Source organism: Moschus berezovskii, chromosome 17 (genome assembly GCF_049115385.1).
Source record: "Moschus berezovskii isolate FMDL1 chromosome 17, NW_MosBer_1.0, whole genome shotgun sequence".
NCBI lineage: Eukaryota > Metazoa > Chordata > Mammalia > Artiodactyla > Moschidae > Moschus > Moschus berezovskii.
The window spans coordinates 11,971,384-11,992,322 of NC_142476.1; the positions used below are offsets into that span (position 1 = coordinate 11,971,384).

The window sequence follows — 20,939 nt, forward strand, 5'->3', positions numbered from 1 at the left end:
GTGGGGCATCAGCTGAACCCTGGGAGTCTTTTAACTGGACAGATTTTCTTTGAATTGGCTGGTGTTTATGATCATAGGATTTGACCTGCGTCTATAACCAAGATCAGTAGTGTTCTCCCCACGTCCCCTGGATTGTTCTTCCTTCAGGACTCACATCTCAACAGAAAAGACACAGATTTTACATGTTTTTCACTCCAGCTATTAATGAGAATAAAGGGAACGTTTTACCTGCTGAAACTGTAACCAGCTCTAAGCTAATGAGGGCACGTTTGGTGCTGGGTCGTGTGGCAGCAGGGAGTGCTTGCCCACCCCGTGAGGCGTCTGCCTCCCAGACAAGGGAGCGACCACCCTACAAAGCACCTGTCCCCCTGCCTGACTCCCCACCCCCGCTGAGCCTGGCTTCCTGCCTGCGCACCCCACCCCCAGCCCGGTGTCTCCAGGCCCCCTCCCCCCACCAGCCCCTGGGGCAGACTGTAGGTGTCCCTTTCTCCTGCTCCCACCGTCTTGACCCGGCACTTCCTGTCTGGGAGGCAGTGTTGACCCCACTTTATAACCCATCGTCCCGGATGAGAACCTGGGTGAGTAACGCAGACTGAGGGTGCAGGCTGCTGGCGTTGCTTTCTCTCTAATCGAAACCACCAGTGTACTGGGTTTGGTTTGGTCTTTTAAATCCACTGAGGAAAAGCTGGTCAGCAGTAACCCTCCAGCAGGGAAGCGTCCTCACGAGAACGGGAGGACCTGTTGGCATGGGAGCAGGTCCCACCACCCCCGGAGCAGCGCCCTGAGTCCCAGGTTGACTGGGCGGGGTCAGCCACAGAGGAGAGACTTGCAGACCAGAGGCTGGTTCCGGGACTCACGGCGCTGTTGTGGATCCTCCCGGGGGACGTTCCACGTGCGATGGGCCGATTCTAGACCCGGGAGTGAGATGGAAAGACTCCGTGCCCGGAGGCCTGCCGGCTCACAGGGGAGACGAGGGAAAATGCAGGGGTCACTGCGTAGGAGAGGGTGGTCAAGGTTGGGGTGCAGTGCTGGGCACAGGAGGCCCACCAGGTGGTAGGTGTGTCCTCCTGGAGGGCGGGCTGGGGGGCCCAGCGTGACCCGCAGACCCCGGTGTGGGCAGCTCTGGAGAAGATGCAGACACAACCCAGCGGTGGGGCAGGCCGGGTGCCCCAGACGGAGACGTGTCCAGTTAGAGGTGCTTTGGGAGGCTCGGGGGGATGGGAAGTGGTTGGTCTGAAGCTCAGGAGAAAATCACGGGCAGAGAGCGCTGAGATGTGTGACCTAAACCACGGGCAGATGTCACGTGGGGAGCAGCGGGGAGCACATCCCGGGGAGGAGCAGCAGAGGTCGGGGCTCCTCCCAGGCCACCCCTGCGGGGAGCCAGGGCCTGCATCTGGCTGTTACAGTGACGAGAGTCTGTCCCGAAGAACCCAGCAGTGGAGGGTCCCGGACGGCAGTGGGGTTGAGAGGCTGGGGCTCCAGTCTGCGTTCAGCACAGCCCACGTCTCCCGTTTTAAACGGTTCCAGGGCCCAGCACAGCTTCTCGCTGTCTCTCGGCCTCATCCCCCGTGGGCCGGCCGACGGTTACGGTCAGGAGACGGGAGAGGCTCGAGCCGGCCTTTCGTTCCCGTGGTTTCTGGTCCTGAGTGTGTGTCCTACAGGGGCCAGCGAAGTCCCAGCCCGGAGCCCCGCCACCTTCTCGGACTGCAGCGCAGGCATCCTCCCCAGGAGGCCTGGACTTGACCGCTGCCTGCTTCCCAGTGAGAACAGCGTCTTTGTGTCAGAGCGTTGACCTCTCGAGTGGTTGGTTATCAGAGAGAGTGTAACTGCTCGAACAATCAAATGATAACCCAAAGTGCCCATGGGTTAGAGAGAGAGGGTAAGGAGGGGTTAGCCTGGATGATCAACATCTACAAATAATCAAAACCCTGGCTCGAGGGCAGGCGTGTGCTTGAGCTTGTTCCTCTGGCGCCTGCAGCCCCGCAGCCCAAGGACCGAGGGCCGAGCACGGGAGCAGTGGAGGCTGATGCTGACGGAGCTCCTCCGGTGCCCACGCCGCGCCAGTCTGCTCCGTCCACACGCTGTGCGGACCACGGACCGTGTGCGTGCGTGTTCCGTGTGGCCGGGGGCCCCTGACTGGAACCACAAGAGCCAGCGTGTGGTCCTTGGTCCTTGTCGGCCGCCTGGAGAGGATGCTGTGTTCATGGGTTCCTGACAGTGTTTGCAGATGGTGTTTAAGTGCAGAGGGCTTTCTCTGGGTTCGCCAGGGAAACTTTAGTATGTCCACATATTTCCTTCTACTATCAGTACATTTTGTGAGCTCCCAAAAGCTCTGTTGGGCTTCCCTTGTGGCTCAGACGGTAAAGAACCTGCCTGCAATTCAGGAGACCTGCATTCAATCCCTGCGTTGGGAAGATCCCCTGGAGAAGAGCATGGCAACCCACTCCAGTATTCTTGCCTGGAGAATCCTCACAGCCAGAGGAGCCTGGAGGGCTACAGTCCTAGGGTCGCAGAGTCAGACCTGACTGAGCATCTCAGCATAGCGCGAGGGATGTGGGAACTCTTCGGAAGCAGGGAGTGTCCTCAAGGGGAAGGTGCCAGCCTGGGTGGCATGAAGACGGGGCTGGGCCCCTGCTGGTGGGAGACGCACTGGAGCTCGTGCAGTGGCAGCCGGCCACCTCGTTCCCACGAGCCTCCCACGTGGCTCGTCACGATCTGGCAGTGAGAGTTTTCAGAAGTATCTCCAGGAACTGAATGCAAGTCCTGTATTTCTTGACTCCCTTGGTTTACTTTCCATATGCAGTAAGTGCTTGGTAAAGACAAACAGGGTAAAACGCAATGAAGTCAGATGTAATTGAATACTTCTAAAAGCTGGGTTTTGCCTGCAAGCATTGCCTCCACACTCGCTGCCTGGAGGACGTCCGCCTGTCCGCGTGTCATGGTGCCGGCATTGTTCTGTGAGTTGTGAGCCGCCAGCCGGCCGCAGATACAGGGCTGTGCGCTGTGGACGCTTCCTGCCCTGGGGTGCCGGGTGAACTCGGCTGAGTCTCTCTCCGTGGGGCTTTCTAGAACGTCCTGAGCTGGTGTCCCGGCCTGGGCTAGGGCCTGTGACCATGCTCACGTATTTCTCCCTGGACTATGTCATGGGCATACAGCCCTTAGCAAGGAGGGCCTGACCCAGCCACCAGCCCTGAGCCCAGAGCATCCCAGGCTGACGGCGGGGGAGCAGAGGAATGTGACAGGCGGCTGTGTCCCTGTCGGAGGCGGGGGCTGCGGGACCAGCCCAGGGGCACAGCCCACCTCGGCCAGGAGCCTGAGCAGGAGCACAGCAGGGCGGGTCCTGGCCCACATGGACAGCAGATGTGCAAGAGAAGACAGTCCGGCGGAGACCTGGTGACACCCATCCCCAGATTCGGGAAGCGCCTGACCCCGCCTGGGCACCACCGCTCTCTGCAAAGAGGGATGGTTTCCTTCCCCGCTCCCACGTGTAGTCCCAGATGCTGGGACAGTTTGGATTCAGGAAGGCCCTGTTCAGAGCTGGAGCCCCCTGGGCCGTCCGTTCAGGCTTCCCAGAGCCTGAGGTTGTGTCTGTGTGTGGGGAGCGGCTCTCAGAGGCTCGATGTCGCGTGGATGTTCTCGGACGCGGGCAGGTGTGCTGCAGGCCCTTGTCTAAGTGTGAGGCAGACACTGGCTTGGCACCCGCCGCGTCCTCTGCAGGGAGTACGGAAGCAGGCTTTCCCACGGCTCTGGGGTCAGCCCGCTGGTCTCGGCCTGGGCACGTGATGTGGTCCGTCCTTCTCCCTTGGGCCCGGCCTCCAGAGCCACAGTTTTATTTTAAACTTGGTCAGAGGAGTTTGGTTTTAATTATCCACCTTCCTGAACTCCCTGTAACTCTAAGCTAAAAGCTTTTGTGGGGATTTTTCTAAGCCAGCCGCTGGTGTTTCGAGAGCCTCTACATTTCACAAATGAAAACCAGCCTGGCTCTGTCCTATTGCAGGATGGGAATTCACGGCGCCCTCGGCCCTGCTCTCTTATTAGAAACAGGCCCAGCCAGTGAGGTCTTTTCGGGAGGTATGGGAGGGGGAGCAGCTTCTTGGTTTGGGAGCGTTTCTAAGCTGTGGTCTGTCTGGATCCTCCTCCTCCCTGCTTTCTGAGCAGCTTGTCGTCTCTGCTGCTGAGTCCCCAGGTTGGGCCATAAAGGCTGCGAGAGTGACTGAGCAGTTTCCCTCCAGCCCAGACGCAGCACCCTGTCCCGTCTCGTGGCCAACGGCGCTGGTCTTCAGTGCCAGCAGAGCAGCAATGTTTCTAACCGGGAGTCCTTCCCGAGACGTGCTGACTCGAGCACGGGCCACCAGACGCCTGTCCTCAGCTGCTGCTCCGGAGGGTGGGGGACTCGGGCTGTGTCCAGAGCATGGGCGCAAGGACGCCCGGCCTGTCTGGCTAGGCCTGGGCCGTCACTGGCCTGGGGTGGCTCCGCTCCTCCCTGGGAGCCCTGCGCCGTTCCCCGACTCGCATGGTGTCCTTGGTGGGCTCGCCGCCTGCTCTCCCTGCCTACTCTGAGTGCTCCCTCCAGGGACGGGCCCACACTTCCGAAGGAGGTGCGGTGTCCAGGTGATAGGGAGCTGGGCTTAGTGACTGACAGCTCCTTTTATCAAGAAACCCAGACTTCTCTCTCCCTAAACATAGCTGATGTTTTTCCATTAGATGCCAGATTTTCTAGGGCTTTAAGAAGCCAGACCCAACAGTAGTTTCTGGAATACGATCTCAGCACCAACACCGTGCCGTCCGAGGCCAAGATAGCATCCTGAGGCCTCTACCCGCCCAGGCCCACCTGCCCTTGGGGCTCTCAGAAGCCTCCTCGGGCTCATTGCTGCAAGGAGAACGCCGTCTCTAGAAACCCCCCGGTGTCCCCCTGTGAAGTGGTAGCCAAGCTGCCTCGCCTGCACCCAGGTCATGTCTCCTGAGACTCACGCTCTCCTCTGAGGGGCTGGGTCACCTCCTCGAAACGTGGCTGAGGCTCGTCCTTGAAGGCAGTGGTAAACAACCAAGGGCCCCCGAGGGCTCCAGTGGTTACTAGCTGGGAGGGGTAGAGTACGTGTTGGGGTGGAGTCCCGTCTCCTCTGACCTCAGCTTCAGGTGATTCCTGCTCATCCCTACCTTCTGGTGGAAGTCCATCCAAGGCGGATCTTGCACCGTGAGAAACGTGGCCCCGCGGGAGAAGCAGGCATGTCTCCCTCCAGCCCCCCAGGCGGCCCCTCAGGGAGCCGCGAGCTGTCCTGAGGGCGGCATGGCAGGGCTGGCCCACCTTCTGTGTATGGCCATGCCGTATCCCCGTGTATAATCTGCCCCACTCGAGGACCACAGGGGCGTGACAGCAGGAACCCACCTGAGTAGGGGTGTCACCGCCCCTGCCCTGCGAGGAGCGAGTCCTGGACGTGACTGTGTGCTCAGATGGAGGTGAGCTGGCTGAGGCAGACCTGGTGAATGCTGAGACAGTCTGCACCGCAGAAGCTGGAGGTGCAGCTCAAGTCTCACCTGACAGGTCACCCGCTTACAGAGAGGACGTCAGGAACCCACGAGGCAGTAAACTTATGGGCCATCACACCAGGCCCACCTGCGGACACCCTGCCCAGGGGCTTGGGTTTCTGTAGGAGAGAGACAGGAATGGATGGTTTGCTGCTCAGAGGCCCAGAACGACCATGTGTGCAGGGGGAGTGGGGGAGCCTGACTGCCGGGCTGGCCATGTGCTGAGTGGCGCGGTCCCGGGGGCGTCACTGGGAGGGCAGGGGGCCCTGGGGCATGTGTGCAGCACCGTCCCCCGCTGTCTCCTCGCCCCGCTCCGTCCGCCCGCGCTTCTCAGACAGGCCTGCCGGCCGCGCCCTCGGTACCCCCGCTCCGGCCTCCCTGCAGGCCCTGCACGCAGTCTCCGTCGCTGGGGCCCTTGCTGTGGCCTGGCGTCCTGGTACATCCTGATGGGCAGGCCCCGGCCGTGAGCCCCCCGCCCCCGGCACAGCCCCTGGGGGCAGCCTCAGTGCCAGCACTCAGGTCAGGTGATGACGACGCTGGGCTGGTGAAGAGGGGCAGTGCCGGGCTGTTACAGGGGCGAGCCAGGAGGACTCCCGAGCCATGGGGGACGTCTGGCCACCAGTCAGGAGGCGGTGCACACGCCTCACAGCACCTCCTCTGTCGGCGGTGGAGCGGGTCTTCACCCCGAAACACGTCCAGGCCGCTGGTGCTCAGCCCAGCTGCACGCAGGTCACCCGGGGATGCGGTGCCATTCATGGAGGAAGGCCAGCACTCGGCCTGTCGAGGGAGCCCCTCCCAGCCGGAGGTCCGGGTGGAGGTCTGGTGGGCGCTGTGGAAAGCAGAGCTGGTGGGCCTGAGCCTGGGTCAGGCGAGGGCCTTGGGGACGGCACCTCGCAGCTGGGTCGCCGGGTCGCGGCCCGCGGCATGGGGCTCCGTCCCCGGGAAGGCCCAGCCGGGCGGGAACCTGTGCATCCTGTTGCTTCTGTCTCCCCTCGACGATATTGTTATCGACTCCTCAGAAGAGAGAAGTAAATGCGTCTACGTCGATGGAGGTTTTTTGGGTTTTTGCCTGAGCTCTTTTATTAGGAGAGTGGAGATAAAGGGTAAAGGTCATCTGTGATCGAAGATAAACGTGAAGCAGCTGTACTGGTACAGGGGTGTTTGCAGTGACTGTGAGCAGCTGAGCTCCCAGTTGAGACCTGTGAGCCCCTCCTCCTGAGGCCTCAGAGCTTTCTCACGCTCTGCTCCTCCCCCTGTCCTGGGGACAAGGGGGCCTCTGCCTGCCCTCCTCTCCCTTCACGCGGGGCCTGGGGGGAGTGGGGACAGTCCTGGGCCTTCACGGAGTAGATGAGGGCGTCCCCGAGAGCAGGGCTGGGTGTAAACGGAAGGAGATGGGTAGACAGGACGCTGAGACGCAGAGAGGTGGCCGTCACGGGCCCACGTGGTCCTGGGACGCAGCGCCGTTTGTTGGGGGCTGGTGGTCCTGTCACAGGTTGCTGAACCTCAGGTTAACGCGACGTGCTCCCCCAACCCCGAGCCTCAAGTCTTGAGAGTCCTGGGCACGTGGGATGGTGCTTTGTTGAGTAGCCTTTCCTTAACCTGCAAAGCTGTCTGCTGTCTCCAGCTGTGAAGCTGAAGTGTGGTTAGGAAAGTACGCTTGTAAATGGAAATGACAAACGTCACCCTGTGGCTAACGCTGATTTCTTGTCTGTCTCCTTTCTACAGCATGAACGACTCTCCAGGTAAGGCCTTCCCTGCGTCGCACCGTGAGTAAACGCTTGTGTGCTTACCCTGCTGTCGCCTGCCTCAGCGTGCCGCCGTGTCCTCCCTTTCTCCTTTCCTCGCCCCCGCACAACCCCTCCATCCCATCACGCTGCATCCTGCCTGCCCCTCAGTTCCCCGGGCTCAGGGGGCGTGAGCATCCCGACAGACAGTCTTAGCGGGAAGGAGCCAGGCCCCAAGGGAGGTGCTGATGGGCACTCGGGGCAGAGGGGTGGCCAGCCGGACCCGTGGTTCTGGGTCAGGGGCCCCAGCCCACTCCCTGTGCCCAGATGGGCCCAGGGGAAGTTTGTCCAGTGAGCTACAGCCCTGAAAGCTTGAAGAAGGATGTCAGAGTTTGGGGAGGGGTCCTCTGTAGCTTTTTACCGAGTGCCTACAGGCACAGACTTGGTCTTCCTGAAGAACGAAGGAAAAGAGTGGAGACCGTCTGTCCCCAGGTCGGTGACCCCTCCGACGAGGAACCTGAGAGGGACAGGGGTGCGTGGTTACGGGAGGCGTGGGGCGGTCTGTCTCGTGACGGAGCCGCTGCTTCCTTGCTGATAGACCCTAACATTTACACGGCGTGCATCCTCCCCTCGCGCGTCCTCTCGCCAGCGCCATCCGAGGGTAAATCTAATTTCCATCTAACCTGGAGGAAAATTAATTTTGCAGATTGGTGGAGAGAAGCACTTTATTCCAGTTAATTTCTTGTGAACTCTGTTACATTATAATGCCATTTATGAAAATAAATTTCCCTGCCAACTTCAAAATATGCTATAAAACTGTAGCGAGCAGAACAGTGAGGCACTCAAATCAGTGGAGCCAGCCAACAGCCCCCAAAAGTCACACGTGACTTTCCAGCTTCATGGGGGAGGAGTCCATCTCAGTACATAAGACTCAAATCTCTGCTGGTAAAGAGACAAAAGTATAAGTGGGGAGAACACTTCTTGCAGCTTGCATTAGTTCTAAGGCTTCCTTGGTAGCTCAGCTGGTAAAGAATCCACCTGCAATGCAGGAGACCCTGGTTTGATTCCTGGGTTGGGAACATCCGCTGGAGAAAGGAATGGCTACCCACAGTAGTAGTCTGGCCTGGAGAATTCCACGGACTGTATAGTCCATGGAGTCGCAAAGAGTTGGACATGACTGAGTGACTTTCACGTCAGTTTTAAAAGCCTTGCTGTATGTAGGATGCTCAGTATACTTACTTCTTGACCAAACAGTTCCACTGCTAAAATTTTATGCTAAGAAAGTAACTGAACAAATAGACTTATAGACAGGTCAGTGTGTGCCTTGGAGAAGGAAATGTCATCCCGCTCCAGTATACTTGCTTGTAGAATCTCATGGATAGAGGAGCCTGGCAAGCTACAGTCCCTGGGGTCGCAGAGTCAGACACGACCTAAGTGCCTCAGCGTGGACGGAGTGGGGCTTTCAGTAGAGGGTTAGGCGCTCACGCAGCCGCACAGCGGGCGTCTCCACAGTTGTCCTTTTCACTGAGGGAGACCTGTCCTTACGTATGGGTGGGCTGCCCACAGGCGGCGTGAGCAGGTGTAGGGAGAGGCGGTGGCGGGCACGGGAAGCATCCTCCAAGTGTGTTTGTGGAAGTGTCTGTTTCGGCCTCTACGCCCAGCATCCTGCAGGAACACGGACTGTCCTGGGGCAGGGCTTGGGGCGACGTTCACTTTCTGTTTAGACACTTTGATGCCCGTGCTTAAGTTGTCAGCAAGCAGTACCACTTTTGTAATCAGGAAAGTCCGTGAAGGGGTTTCTGTTTACAAAAGGTGTTTTTTTAAGCATAAGAAGAAAAAAGGATGTTGCTGTAGGACGCAGCCTCCCTCTGAGGACAGGGTGGCCCTTGGTGTCCTGGGCGCCGTGCCCCGCCCAGCTCCACCTCTTCTGGCGCCTGGATCCCACCCGCCTCCGAGCAGTGCCTGCAGGACAGGGCCACAGGCAGACACTCCGGAGCTGGGCCTTCACGCATCCTGGTTCAGGGTGGAGCCCAGCAGGGCCAGTCCATATGTGACGGCCCGTGGGCCACATTTTAGCTTGGAAACAGCCAAGTCCCAGACAAGTAGGAACACTGTTAGGGATCCACTCAGTCTGTGATCCACTCTTGGACCAGCCAGTTCTGGAGTGAAGCCGCCGTCCACCCCAAGCTTGCAGCCCCTACACGCTGTGAAGTCCCGTCCCGGGCACGGCCGCCCCCATGTGGCATCCGGAGGAGGGGGTGGACGGTGAGCTCACCTGCCCCCTGCCCTCCTCACCCACCCCAGCTTGGAGCACCAGGCCCACGTGTTTCTGACTTCATTGGAATCATTTTGTAAGAGCCTCAGAGATCCAAGAGACATGGTTTTAAAAGCACTCTCTCGAGGGGAGGTATTCACCCGGAAGCTAGTGTGAAAAGCTCTGAGATTTCAGCCAGCACAAGCGTCCAAACCGCTGCCTCACAGCCCACTGCGTTCTGGGTGCAGGCTGGCCCCCTGCCCGGGCGGGTGGGCATGCCCCGTGGTGCTAAGCGCCTCTGGGGAAAGCTGCCCGTTAGCGTCTCCCCCTGCACCTTGCTGTTCTCGGAACCGGCTTCCCCTTCCCTGTGTCTCCTGCAGGCTGGAATCTGGAGGCAGCGACACGTCCACCGAGCGGGCCTCAGCCAGAGCCCGCCGGGAGGCCCGCGAGGCCCGCCTGGCCACCCTGAGCAGCCGCGCGGAGGAGGACGGCGGCAGGGACTACAAGAAGGTGGGCTCCAACCCGGCCCGCCCCGCTCAGGAAGCCCCCAGGGCGCCTGGGTCGCCCCGCTCCGAGGCTGCTGTTTCCCCTACAGTGAAGATGCCCCTGAGTCAGGTGCTTAGAGGCCTGGGAGCAGCGAGGACTGAGAGTGTGGGCGGGAGCGCGGAGCCCCCGCTCCCAGAGAGCCCCGCGCGCCGGCCACACACGGCTCGGTCGTGGTCAGTAGCGACACCCTGGTCGAGGGTTTCTGTTATTTCACGGCTCGTTTCCTTCACTTCTTGCAGAAGAGAACCCAGCTCAAGGGGCCAGCAAAACCCTTCCCGTGCACGAGGTGCCAGGAAACACTTCTGTTACCAAAACACTGGTCTCGTTACGCAGAATGTGGCTAAAATGGATGCGCATACAAGGCAGGCTCCAACGTCAAACCCCTTCCATGTGGAAACCAGATTTTTAAACCACGGACACACACAGTGTTGTGTCCACTCTGTCCCCTGCCCTGGAGATTAACGTTGCTGACAACGGGGGCATCGTCGTTGTGTTCAGTCCCTTGGACCTCACAGTTCCTGCAGTGGGAGACATGCCCCAGCTGCCCACTCGGTGGGGACCTGACTCCTCTCTCCCTCCCCAGCTCTACGAGAGTGCCCTGACCGAGAACCAGAAGCTGAAGACAAAACTTCAGGAGGCCCAGCTCGAGCTGGCAGACGTGAAGTCCAAGCTTGAGAAGATGGCCCAGGTGAGGTGGGGAGAGGAGAGCCAGACTTGGGTGTGGCGGCGAGGTGATCAGGACGGCCCTCCCCAGAGAAGAGAGGTGGGCTTCACCTGCCACGGGTCATCGCTGGGTCGGTGGGGAGCCGCCTGGAAGTCTGGGGGTGAGAGTTTTGAGTCTGCCAGAGAGGCCCAGGTGGAGCTCAGAGCAGGCTGTTGGTTCTGCCCCAGGATGGGGTCCAAAAGCAGAGACAGAAATGCTGGACGTGAGCAATGAGCATGGGTGGGGAGACAGTGCCGTCCCAACCCCCTGGCGAGCAGGGGTGCCAGCCCCCCGGGGGCCAGGGTGGGGGCATGCCTCAAGGGCTTTCTGGACGGCTCCACACTGCAGAGCTGGCTGTCCTGGGAGTTGCCCTTCATGCTTACCCTGGAAGGGCCCCACTTGCTCGTGGCAGCCGAAGCCGACTTTGTCCTGAAGGGGCTGCCAGGCTGGACATGCAGGCCTGGGCTGCACAGTTCAGAGGCTGGGGGCGTCCTCTGAGGACCCCCACCCCCACTCCCTCCTCTGCAGAAGCTCCAACAGTGCCTTCTTTGACCTCCGGGTCTTGGCTTCATGGCACAGCGCTCTCATGAGCTGGGACACTGATTGCGTGGCGACTGTTGAAGATAAACTCAGCCTCTGCGTCCCTGGGGAAGTGTGTGGACTTTTTAGCCAACTGCTTTGCTGGGTGTGTCGGAATATGCTTTGTTTTGCCAAATACAAGTTACTGAAATTCAAAAGAAATGCTGGTGCTGTGAGCCAAGCCTCTGCTCTTTACCAAAAATGGCCTGTTCGACGGACGGTGAGGGGGAGGCCTGCCGGCCCCATGCGTCTGTGTGCAGACGGTTACCACATGGACACACGGCGTGTTCGCAGGGAAGGCCAGCCCGAACTCGGAGGGCTTAGCGTTAAACCAAGGCAAACAGAACGAGTGCTTTGCCCGAGTGAGCTAGTTAAGCTCTCCCAGAGCAGGTGAAGTAGCGAGAAATGGCTCCCACGGCCCCAGCTCAGGCAGGAGGACCAGCGTCCAGCGTCCCTGCCCCTGCTCTCCTCCTGCTTCTCTGCGGAGGGGGTGGCCGACGGCCATGCGCTTCAGAGATGCCGGCCAGAGCCTCGGGCAGGAGCCTGAAACCCTGGGTCTCTGCCAGTTCCGGCCAGCCCTTCACTGTTTGAGAAGAGAAGCCGCCTCAGGAACGCCAGCGTGCTTTCCTTATTTATTCAGTGTTTCTGTGCCTGGTACTCAGCATAAGCAGTCACTTTGTTGTCATCAGCGGTCTATTGGTCGTAAGAAATTCTGCCTGGTTCTGAAGTGCTGAGGGCAGAAGGGGCCTGGGGGCGTCCCCATGCCCCACTGAGGAGTCCAGCCTTGAAGCTGCTCTGCTTTTTAGCTGTGGCGGCTGAATCTTTTTAGCCCCTCTCCAAATTATGTATTAAAAGTTAGAGGCTCCCCTGGTGGCTCAGAGGTACAGAATCTGCCTACCAGTGCAAGAGACAAGGGTTTGACCCCTGGTCCTCAAAGATCCCACATGCTGAGGAGCAGCTAAGCCGGCGCTCCACAACCTGCAGCCCGAGCCACGTGCCCAGAGCCCGCGCTCCCCGACGAGAGAAGCCACCGCAGTGAGGCTCCCACACCCCGCAGCCGGAGAGTAGCCCCCTTCGCCGCAACTAGAGAGAAGCCTGCACAGCAACGAAGGCCCAGCACGGCCGAAGTAAAGAAAGAAAAAAGGTAGAGGGTGATCCTCAGTGAAGCTCTCATCTCTTACTCAAGTAAAATCTGACCCAGTGTTGAGCCCAGTGTGTAGAACAGGAAGGCCCTGATCCCAACCGGCAGATCCATGGATGGACTGAGACCTGAGAGACCCCAGCCCATCCGCCGTGAGACCACTGCGTCTGTCCCCAGAGCAGAGGGAGCAGAGCAGGAGGGGCCACCCTGAAGGACGGCTGGCGCTCCGGCTGTTACAGGAGACAGGCACTGCCATCTCCTCTGGCCCGAGATTCTTGAGAGGGAAGGGAGGGGCAGTGAGGGTGAGACGGGCAGCCTTGAAGCATGTGTATTTTCATTTACATTTGTGTGTGAGAGTCTGTGGTGAATGTGCGTATGTGGTGTGTATTGTGTGGGAGTGTGTGGTGAGTGTGTTTATATTTAGTGTGTGTTGTGTCTGTGGTGAATGTGTGTGTACAGGTAGTGTGTGTGTTTCTCTGCGTTGTTTTGTGTATCCATGTCGTGTGTCTGGTGTGGGTGTGTGGTGGATGAGTGTGTATGTAGTATGTATTGGATGTGTGTTGCGTGTGGTGGTGTCTCTGTGTGTACATGTGTGTTGTTTGTGTGCGTGTTCATGTAGTGTGTGGCATGTGGTATGTGTTGTGTGTAGTATGTGTATACATGTGTATAGCATGTGTGCTGTGTGTGATAAATTGTGTGGGGGTGTGTGTGCTGTGTGGCTGTCTTCTGTGTGTGCATGCAGTGTGTGTGTTGTGTGGGTGTAGTGTGTGTCATGTGTGATAAATTGTGTGGGGGTGTGTGTGCTGTGTGGATGCCTTCTGTGTGTGCATGCAGTGTGTGTATTGTATGGGTGCGTGTTGTGTGCGTGTGTGTAATGTGTGTGTAGTGTGTGTTGTGTGTGCATGTAGTGTGTGTTGTGTGCGCGTGTGGGTGTGTGTTATGGGTATGTGTGGTGTGTGTGATGTTCATGTTGTGTGGGTGTGTGTTGTGTGTGCATGCAGTGTGCGTGTTGTGTGGGTATGTAGTGTGTGTCATGTGTGATAAATTGGGGGTGTGTGCGCTGTGTGGATGTCTTCTGTGTGTGCATGCAGTGTGCGTGTTGTGTGAGTGTGTAGTGTGCATGTGGATGTCTTCTGTGTGTACATGTAGTATGCATGAGGTGTGGGTGTGTGTGTTGTGTGTGTAGTGTGTGATAAATTGTGTGCGTCTGTTGTGTGCATGTAGTGTATGTTGTGTGTACATGTTCATGTTGTGTGTGTGTGTGTTGTGTGTGCATGCAGTGTGTGTGTCGTGTGTTGTGTGTGTTGTGTGTGGGTGTGTGGTGTGTGTGCATGTTCATGTGTGGGTGTGTGTTGTGTGTGCATGCAGTGTGCGTGTTGTGTGGGTGTGTGTTGTGTGTGCATGCAGTGTGCGTGTTGTGTGGGTGTGTGTTGTGTGTGTGTGTGTTGTGTGTGGGTGTGTGGTATGTGTGTGCATGTTCATGTGTGGGTGTGTATTGTGTGTGCATGCAGTGTGTGTGTTGTGTGTGCGTGTAGTGTGTGTGTTGTGTGTGGGTGTGTGGTGTGTGTGTGCATGTTCATGTGTGGGTGTGTGTTGTGTGTGCATGCAGTGTGCATGTTGTGTGGGTGTGTGTTGTGTGTGCATGCAGTGTGCTGTTGTGTGGGTGTGTGTTGTGTGTGTCATGTGTGATAAATTGGGGGTGTGTGTGCTGTGTGGATGTCTTCTGTGTGTGCATGCAGTGTGCATGTGTGTTGTGTGCATATAGTGTGCATGTAGTGTGTGCATGTAGTATGTGTGTACATGTTCATGTTGTGTGGGTGTGTTGTGTGTGCATGCAGTGTACACATTGTGTGGGTGTGTGTTGTGTGTGTGTAGTGTGTGTGTCGTGTGTGATAAATTGTGTGGGGGTGTGTGTGCTGTGTGGATGTCTTCTGTGTGTGCATGCAGTGTGCGTGTTGTGTGGGTATGTGTTGTGTATGCGTGTAGTGTGTGTGTGTGTTGTGTGTGCATGCAGTGTGTGTGTTGTGTGTGTGTGTGTGTGTGTAGTGTACTTGTGGTGTGGGTGTTTGTTGTCTGTGTGTGGGGGTGTATGGTGTGTGGGTGTGGTGACTGTGCAGTCATGTCCCTGCCCCCCCAGGCATGTCATGTTTCAGGAGGCCCTGCCCCTCCAGCCCCCCTGCCCCGCCGTGGGGATTCTGTGAAACCAGGAGGGGCAGTGATGTGCATCTCAGTCGTGTCAGGACCCGTGTGCAGGGCCTGCTGTGTGACTGCCTGGAGCCCCGCCAACTGGGGGGCAGCTGGTGGGGGCTAGACGGGACGAGCCCTCCGGCCCTGAGGCCTCCAGTAACAGCTGTGTTCCTTCCTTCCGTTTGCACCAACAGAAGCAGGACAAGACCCCTGACCGGTCGTCGGCACTGGAGACGGAGAAGCGGGTGCGTGTGCGTCGGGGGCAGGGCTTCCACGCGCAGCCTCTGGGCTCAGGGCAGGGGTCCGGGGGGCCGTTGGCATCACTGGGGCAGGTGGAGCTGTGCAGACTCACCTGCCTGCAGAGTGCTTGCCCCAGCGCGCCTGCCCTCCCACCCCGCTGAACAGAAGGGGAGCTTTCAGCAGCGCCCTGGGTTGAGGTCTAAGGACTCAGAACGTGAGCAGACAGCCTGCTCATTCTGACCATGGGAAGGGGGCTTGGGAGGGGGCTTCTCAGTCAGCTGCTGACCCCTCCCAAGCCACTCTGGATCTTTCTGGGGGCCGACATTCTCGGGTTGGGAGAAGTCAGATGTAATGATGAACCCCAGCATCGCCTTGACCTGGGGTATAAAATACGTTCCCATCTGTCCTGTTACTGCGTTTAATTTGGAAAGCAGCTCCGTTTGACATTCAATCCCCACGGCATGGGGTTCTGGCTAAGCGGGGCCGGGGGGACGGCTTCTTGGCTGCCTTGTTGGAGCCCGTCGGGTGCTCAGCGCCTTGCTCTGTTGAACAGGAGAGGCGGGCCCTGGAGCGGAAGATGTCAGAGATGGAAGAGGAGATGAAGGTATGCAGAGGCGTGGCTGCGGGGGCTCGTGAGGGGCGTGCTCAGTGTGGGTGACGGGAGCCTGGGCTCGGCCCTCAGACCCTCGGAACAGACGTGGCCTTTGGGCCAAGGGGACGTCTAACTGGCTGGGGCAAACCTGAGCTGAACCTGGAGGGTTTCCTCTGAGGGCTTCACCCAAGGGGCTGGATGAGAGGACAAAGCTGGGCTTCCAGCTCCAGCCCTGAGGACAGGCCGCAGGTGGGGCCGTTCCGGGGCACTCCGCCTGGAACATTCGGCGGGTCTGGGGACCTGCAGCGACCGTCCCTGCCATCAGCCCTCAGGCCCTGGGAGTTGCATTCACTGGCACAGGATGTGGGGGCAGGGCAGTGCAGTGTCAGATCTGGGTGTCGGGGTGATAGCGAGGGGGCTGCACACGCGTGTGAAATACACTCGGGCTTCCTCCCTGGGAGCCAGAGGACCGGGCTGTGAGCTGAGCTGAACCCTTTGTGGGAGACCATTCCTTGTTCCCATGGCCTAAAAAGGTTGGTTATTTACTGAAAAAAGTTGCCCAGGGCCTGACAAGGTCAAAACTGATGTGAGCTCGGGTACTGGGAGTCCCGTTGGTCTGAGCGGCTCTCGCACACGGGAGGCACGTGCGCGGCAGGCTCAGTGTCCCAGGGTGGACGGGCCATGCTGCCGGGCGGTTTCGGGCAGGGCCCACTTGTGTCTGCAGCAGGGCCACCTCTTCTGAGGGCATGGGGCCCGCGCTCCCCAGCTTCTGGCTTCTCCGGACGCACTGCCCGGCGCTGAGAGCGTGCCCCCGACATGGGCAGCATGTCGTGCACCTGTCCGCAGGGTGGGCCTTGGCTCCTCGGGGCTCCAATGTTTTTGCTGCTCTTGAGCTCCACTGTCCGTGGCCGCTGTCAGGGTGCTCTGTAGGAAACGGGCCAGCGCTGAGGAGGGCAGGGACATGGGCCAGCGCTGAGGGCGGCAGGGACACGGCCCGAGCTGGGACCCTGTAAACAGCGCCTCATCCGCTCCAGGCCAGGCTGCCGTCTCGTCCACTTGGCCTGCATAGGGGGCACACGCTTGTCCCGAGGGGAGCCGCCGGGCCCGCTCCCGCCCATGTGGGAGCCTCAGGCCGCAGGTGGGACCGGTGGCTCTGTCTCCTCCTCGCAGCCTGCGGTCCCCTCGGCGGGGTCACAAGGCGTTCTCTTCTCTGCATCGAGGTTGGGCACACGGGGCGGTGCCCCACGAGGCCCGGGTTCTGTGCTGGCCCGGTGGGGCCTGTGTGTGAGTGTCTGCCCCGGGCAGTAGGTGTGCTGATTGGAACCTGGCTTTTCGTGTGGTCACCCTGTTCTCACTGCCAGCCGCAGACCCTGGTCACACCGGTGCCCAGGGGACTGTTCTGTGTGTACAGAAGCTCAGGCCCTGCAGGCGGGGAGCGGGGGTGACCTCCAGGGAGCCCCAGAAAGCGGGAGGGACTCAAGGACAGGTGGGGCTGGGGCCAGTTTCCCGACTCCAGACCCTGAGGTGGGCTGGCCTGCGGGTGTGGGGCTGTGCAGCTGTGAAGTGGCCGAGCCTTTCTGGCCTTCGCTTGGAAAGGTAGGTGTTTCTGGCTCCCGCAGGGAAACCATACACACTGGGCGGGAGGGGGCTGTGTGCCCACCTGCGCCGGGCGTACAGGTCATCATGCCCGATGGGCCTGAGAGCTTGGCCAGGGCAGCCGCCGCCCCGCCTCAGCCTCCTCCCCTCTCTTCCCCTCCCCATCCCCACAACCCCACCCCTCCCCCCTCCCCGTCTCCTCACCCCCTCACCCCTCCCCCGTCTCCTTCCCCGTCTCCCCCTCTCCCGTCTCCTCACCCCCTCACCCCTCCCCATCTCCTCACTCCCCTCACCCCTCCCCATCTCCTCACTCCCCTCACCCCTCCCCATCTCCTCACCCCTCCCCCATCTCCTCACCCCTCCCCGTCTCACCCCTCAGCCCCATTTCCTCACCCCCTCACCCCTCCCCCATCTCACCCCTCCCCCGTCTCCTCACCCCTCCCCCGTCTCCTCACCCCTCCCCCGTCTCCTCACCCCTCCCCATCTCACCCCTCACCCCCATCTCCTCACCCCCTCACCCCTCCCCCATCTCACCCCTCCCCCATCTTCTCACCCCCTCACCCCTCCCGTCTCCTCCCCCGTCTCACCCCTCACCCCCCCAACTCCCCACCCCCTCACACCTCCCCGTCTCCTCCCCCTTCCCCGTCTCCTTACCCCCTCACGCCTCCCCATCTCCTCACCCCCTCACCCCTCCCCCATCTCCACCCCTCCCCATCTCCTCACCCCTCCTCCGTCTCCTCACCCCTCCTCCGTCTCCTCACCCCCTCACCCCTCCCCGTCTCCTCACCCCCTCACCCCTCCCCCATCTCACCCCCACCCACCCCTCCTCCGTCTCCTCACCCCTCCCCGTCTCCTCACCCCCTCACCCCTCCCCCATCTCCCCCCTCACCCCTCCCCGTCTCCTCACCCCCTCACCCCTCCCCCATCCCACCCCCTCCACTCCTCTTCCCTCCCCCAGGCACTGGCATGGGAGGCCCTGCAGCCCATCCCTGTGGACACTGCTCTTGGAGTTTTGTTTTCCTGCTCTGGAAGCGTCCCTGGCTGACCCTGGCCCCCATTCGGCTGCTCCCTGCCACGCCTGTTCTCAGCCCTGCCCCCGCGGACCGCCCTGCCCCACAGCCACATTCTTCCCCTCCGCCCGCCTGTGCTCCCAGGTTCTGAGAGTCACTTTCCTAGTTGAACGCCACTCTGGAAGCCGAGGACCACTTCATGGAGGGACCGTGATTGCTGCAAGCGCTGGTCCTGTCAGCCCCAGGGAAGGGGCAGCGCTGTGGACTGTCCGTGGGTCCTTGCGCCCAGCCCCACGCGCTGCACCCTCTCGCTGAGAGGACCCCCTGGCCCGGCCCTTCTGGGTTCCTGGGAACCGTGGGCCGCCCTCCCGCTTCCCAAGTGGCGAATCTCCGTCTGTGGGTCAAGAGTCAGCCGTCTGTCTGCGTATTTCCTTTTCTCCGTTTCCCCTTCGTGCTGCTTCTCCTTTTCTTCTTTGACTCCTGAACACTGTAGTCTCTCTCACCTTTCACTTCTGTCCTTCCCCTCTGCATGGGCAGAAGAGACCCTCCTCTGGTGCCTGGCGACCTGCCTATAGTCACGTGACCCCCCGGTTATCGTCTTCGTCTGTGAAGTCCGTTCTCACAGCGAGACCATTTTCTCCCTCCCGAGCTGATGGTCCCAGCTTCAGGCTCAGAGGCCTGGTGGGAAGGGCTGGGCCAGGCTGTAGTCCTTCACGGGACGGCCAAGGACACGCTCCCCTGCTCCATCCACTGTGCTGTGAGGTGACCTCTGGACGGGCCTGGCACCGGCCACTTGTCAGCTTTCTGAGATGAGGCCCCGGCCTCAGGCACCGCCGTGCTCCCAGCCCTGACCTGGGGCAGGGAGCGGTCTCCACCCTGGCTTCTGGGCAGCAGAGCAAGCCTTGCTGGGGCCGTGTGTCCAGGGAAGGGTGGGGTGCCGCAGGTGCGCCTCCCACAGGCCTCGCTTCATTGAAAGTGAAACACAGTTGAGGTAGGAAAGACCCAGAGAGGTGACAGATGGGAGTCGGGAGCCAAGTTCCGGGCAGGACGTGAGGAGCAGGCAGCCCCCGACACCGGCCCCCGGACCCACTCCTGCTGCAGCCAGCCCCCAGCCCCCAGCCCCGCCTGCCCACCCACCGCTTTCCGCCTTGCCTTTCTTTCCTTGAGTGCAGACTCGAAGCGGAAACAGAAAGTCACGTGACTTCTTTGTCCCACTCTTGTCTTCTCTTCTCTGGCCTGTCTGTCTGTCCGTCCGTCTGTCCATGTCTCACTCTCTGCAGAACCTCCACCAGCTAAAGCAGATTCAGACCTTGAAGCGCATGAACGAGCAGCTGCAGGCCGAGAACCGGGCTTTGACCCGGGTTGTGGCCAGACTCTCGGAGGCCGTCGAGGGCTCGGACCCCCAGGGGCTCTAGTCCTCCCCCCCTCCACTCCAGGCACGTTCCCTCTGTTGTCGGCCTCGGGCTCTGCACTCGCCCCCTGAGCCTACGCATGTGGGGTCCGTGAAGGTTGGTGGTCTGCAGGCACAAGGCAGGGGCCTGGCCTGGGCTCTGTCTTCCCTCAAGGCGACCGTGCAGGTCCACGCGGGTCCTGGCCTGTGTGTGAACACCACACGTTTCGGGGCGGGGTTGGGCTCGGTCAGCTGTGACCCCAGTACAGCCTGTACCCTGGAGCAGTCAGGTTGGGCCTGGGGTGACTGTGACCGAGGGCAGGGGCTGCGGGCTCCAGACACCTGGGGGCTGAATCCCACGTGCTGGTCAGCCTCCGAGTCTGAGGTCTGGGGTATCTACAGCTCCCCGCCTGTTCTGTGTGCAGCCGGGCGAAAACCAGGCCCCGGGCCCTGCCCAGAGCGAGCGCTGGGCAAGGGCTCTGAGCCTTCTCCTCTCCACCACCTCCCGCACCGGGTCTTGCCTTCTTCTCCCATCTTGGGGGCCGTGCCCTCCTGCCTGTCACAGGTCTGGGGCAGGGCCCCTCCCACTGCCAGGCCCTCCCTGACGGGGCCACAGGCAGGTGGCCATGAGTAGTCACTGGAGGGCCAGGAAACGCGTCCACTGGACTCGGAGCCTCTCCCTCACGTGATCTGAAGACCGGCTCACAGTTGGCGCGTTTCCCGCCAAGGTGGCCTGAGGGGTCCTCACTGCTCTACAGTTTCACTCTCTGAAAAAATTTTAATTTCCAGCAGCAATCTAGTCAGTCCTGACCAAGGCCTGCTCTTTTTTCTGCCTATCTGCTGTGCCTCTGGGTCAGTAGCTGGTAGCTAGCACCCGCCGGGTCTGAACCCCCTCCCCCCCGTTCCCATCGGGCATGCTGGGGTCCCCCCATCGGTCAAGCAGCTTCCGGCCTCCTGGGAATGTGCATGAGGGCCACGCTCCACTCAGGGAGATCAGCCCTTGACTCAGGGTGAACTGGGGGCCCCACAAGATGGCCCAGTTTGTTAGTCGGCCTCTGGTGTGGGAGATCCCAGGCCTGGTTGGGGTGGACCGCACGCTGGCAGGGCCGGGGGCCGCAGAGCCGGTGGCCGTGCGTGCGGGCCCGCGCCGGGATCGGTGCTCCCGATCAGTGAGGGCCCAATCACTGTCCTTGTGGGGAGGACCAAGTCAGAAGTGACCTGCCCCAGGGCCCGGGGAGAGCGTGGGGCAGGCGGACCCCTGCCGGTCCGTTCGCACCCTCCGTTCCTTTCCGACCGTCCCCGCACTGTCAGCAGAAGCTCAGGCGGCTGCGGAAGTGCCTCAACCTAGTTTTCCCAAAGAATCGAGTCTTAACCTGGAAGCGAATCTCCCGAGTCGAGGCCCTGTTTGTACGTGTTTTCAAAGGTGGCAGTTCAGATCCGATCTGAGAGCT

The 20,939-nt window shown here is 60.5% G+C and overlaps 1 protein-coding gene across 8 annotated transcripts in view; it reads left to right on the plus strand.

Annotated features, from left to right (window-relative positions):
* PPP1R12B (protein phosphatase 1 regulatory subunit 12B) overlaps window positions 1–20,939 on the plus strand; it is a 161,610-nt gene that overhangs the window by 138,143 nt on the left and 2,528 nt on the right. For 4 of the 8 annotated variants that reach the window (XM_055418903.2, XM_055418909.2, XM_055418904.2 and 1 more), the window contains 6 exons: window positions 7,252–7,268; window positions 9,885–10,014; window positions 10,634–10,813; window positions 14,855–14,905; window positions 15,454–15,504; window positions 19,379–19,534. In XM_055418903.2, coding sequence (XP_055274878.1) covers window positions 7,252–7,268; window positions 9,885–10,014; window positions 10,634–10,813; window positions 14,855–14,905; window positions 15,454–15,504; window positions 19,379–19,513 — 564 coding nt within the window. In that variant the 3' untranslated portion in view covers window positions 19,514–19,534. The remainder of the gene's footprint in view (window positions 1–7,251; window positions 7,269–9,884; window positions 10,015–10,633; window positions 10,814–14,854; window positions 14,906–15,453; window positions 15,505–19,378; window positions 19,535–20,939) is intronic. The other 4 variants (XM_055418908.2, XM_088845191.1, XM_055418907.2 and 1 more) reach the window with 3 other exon arrangements.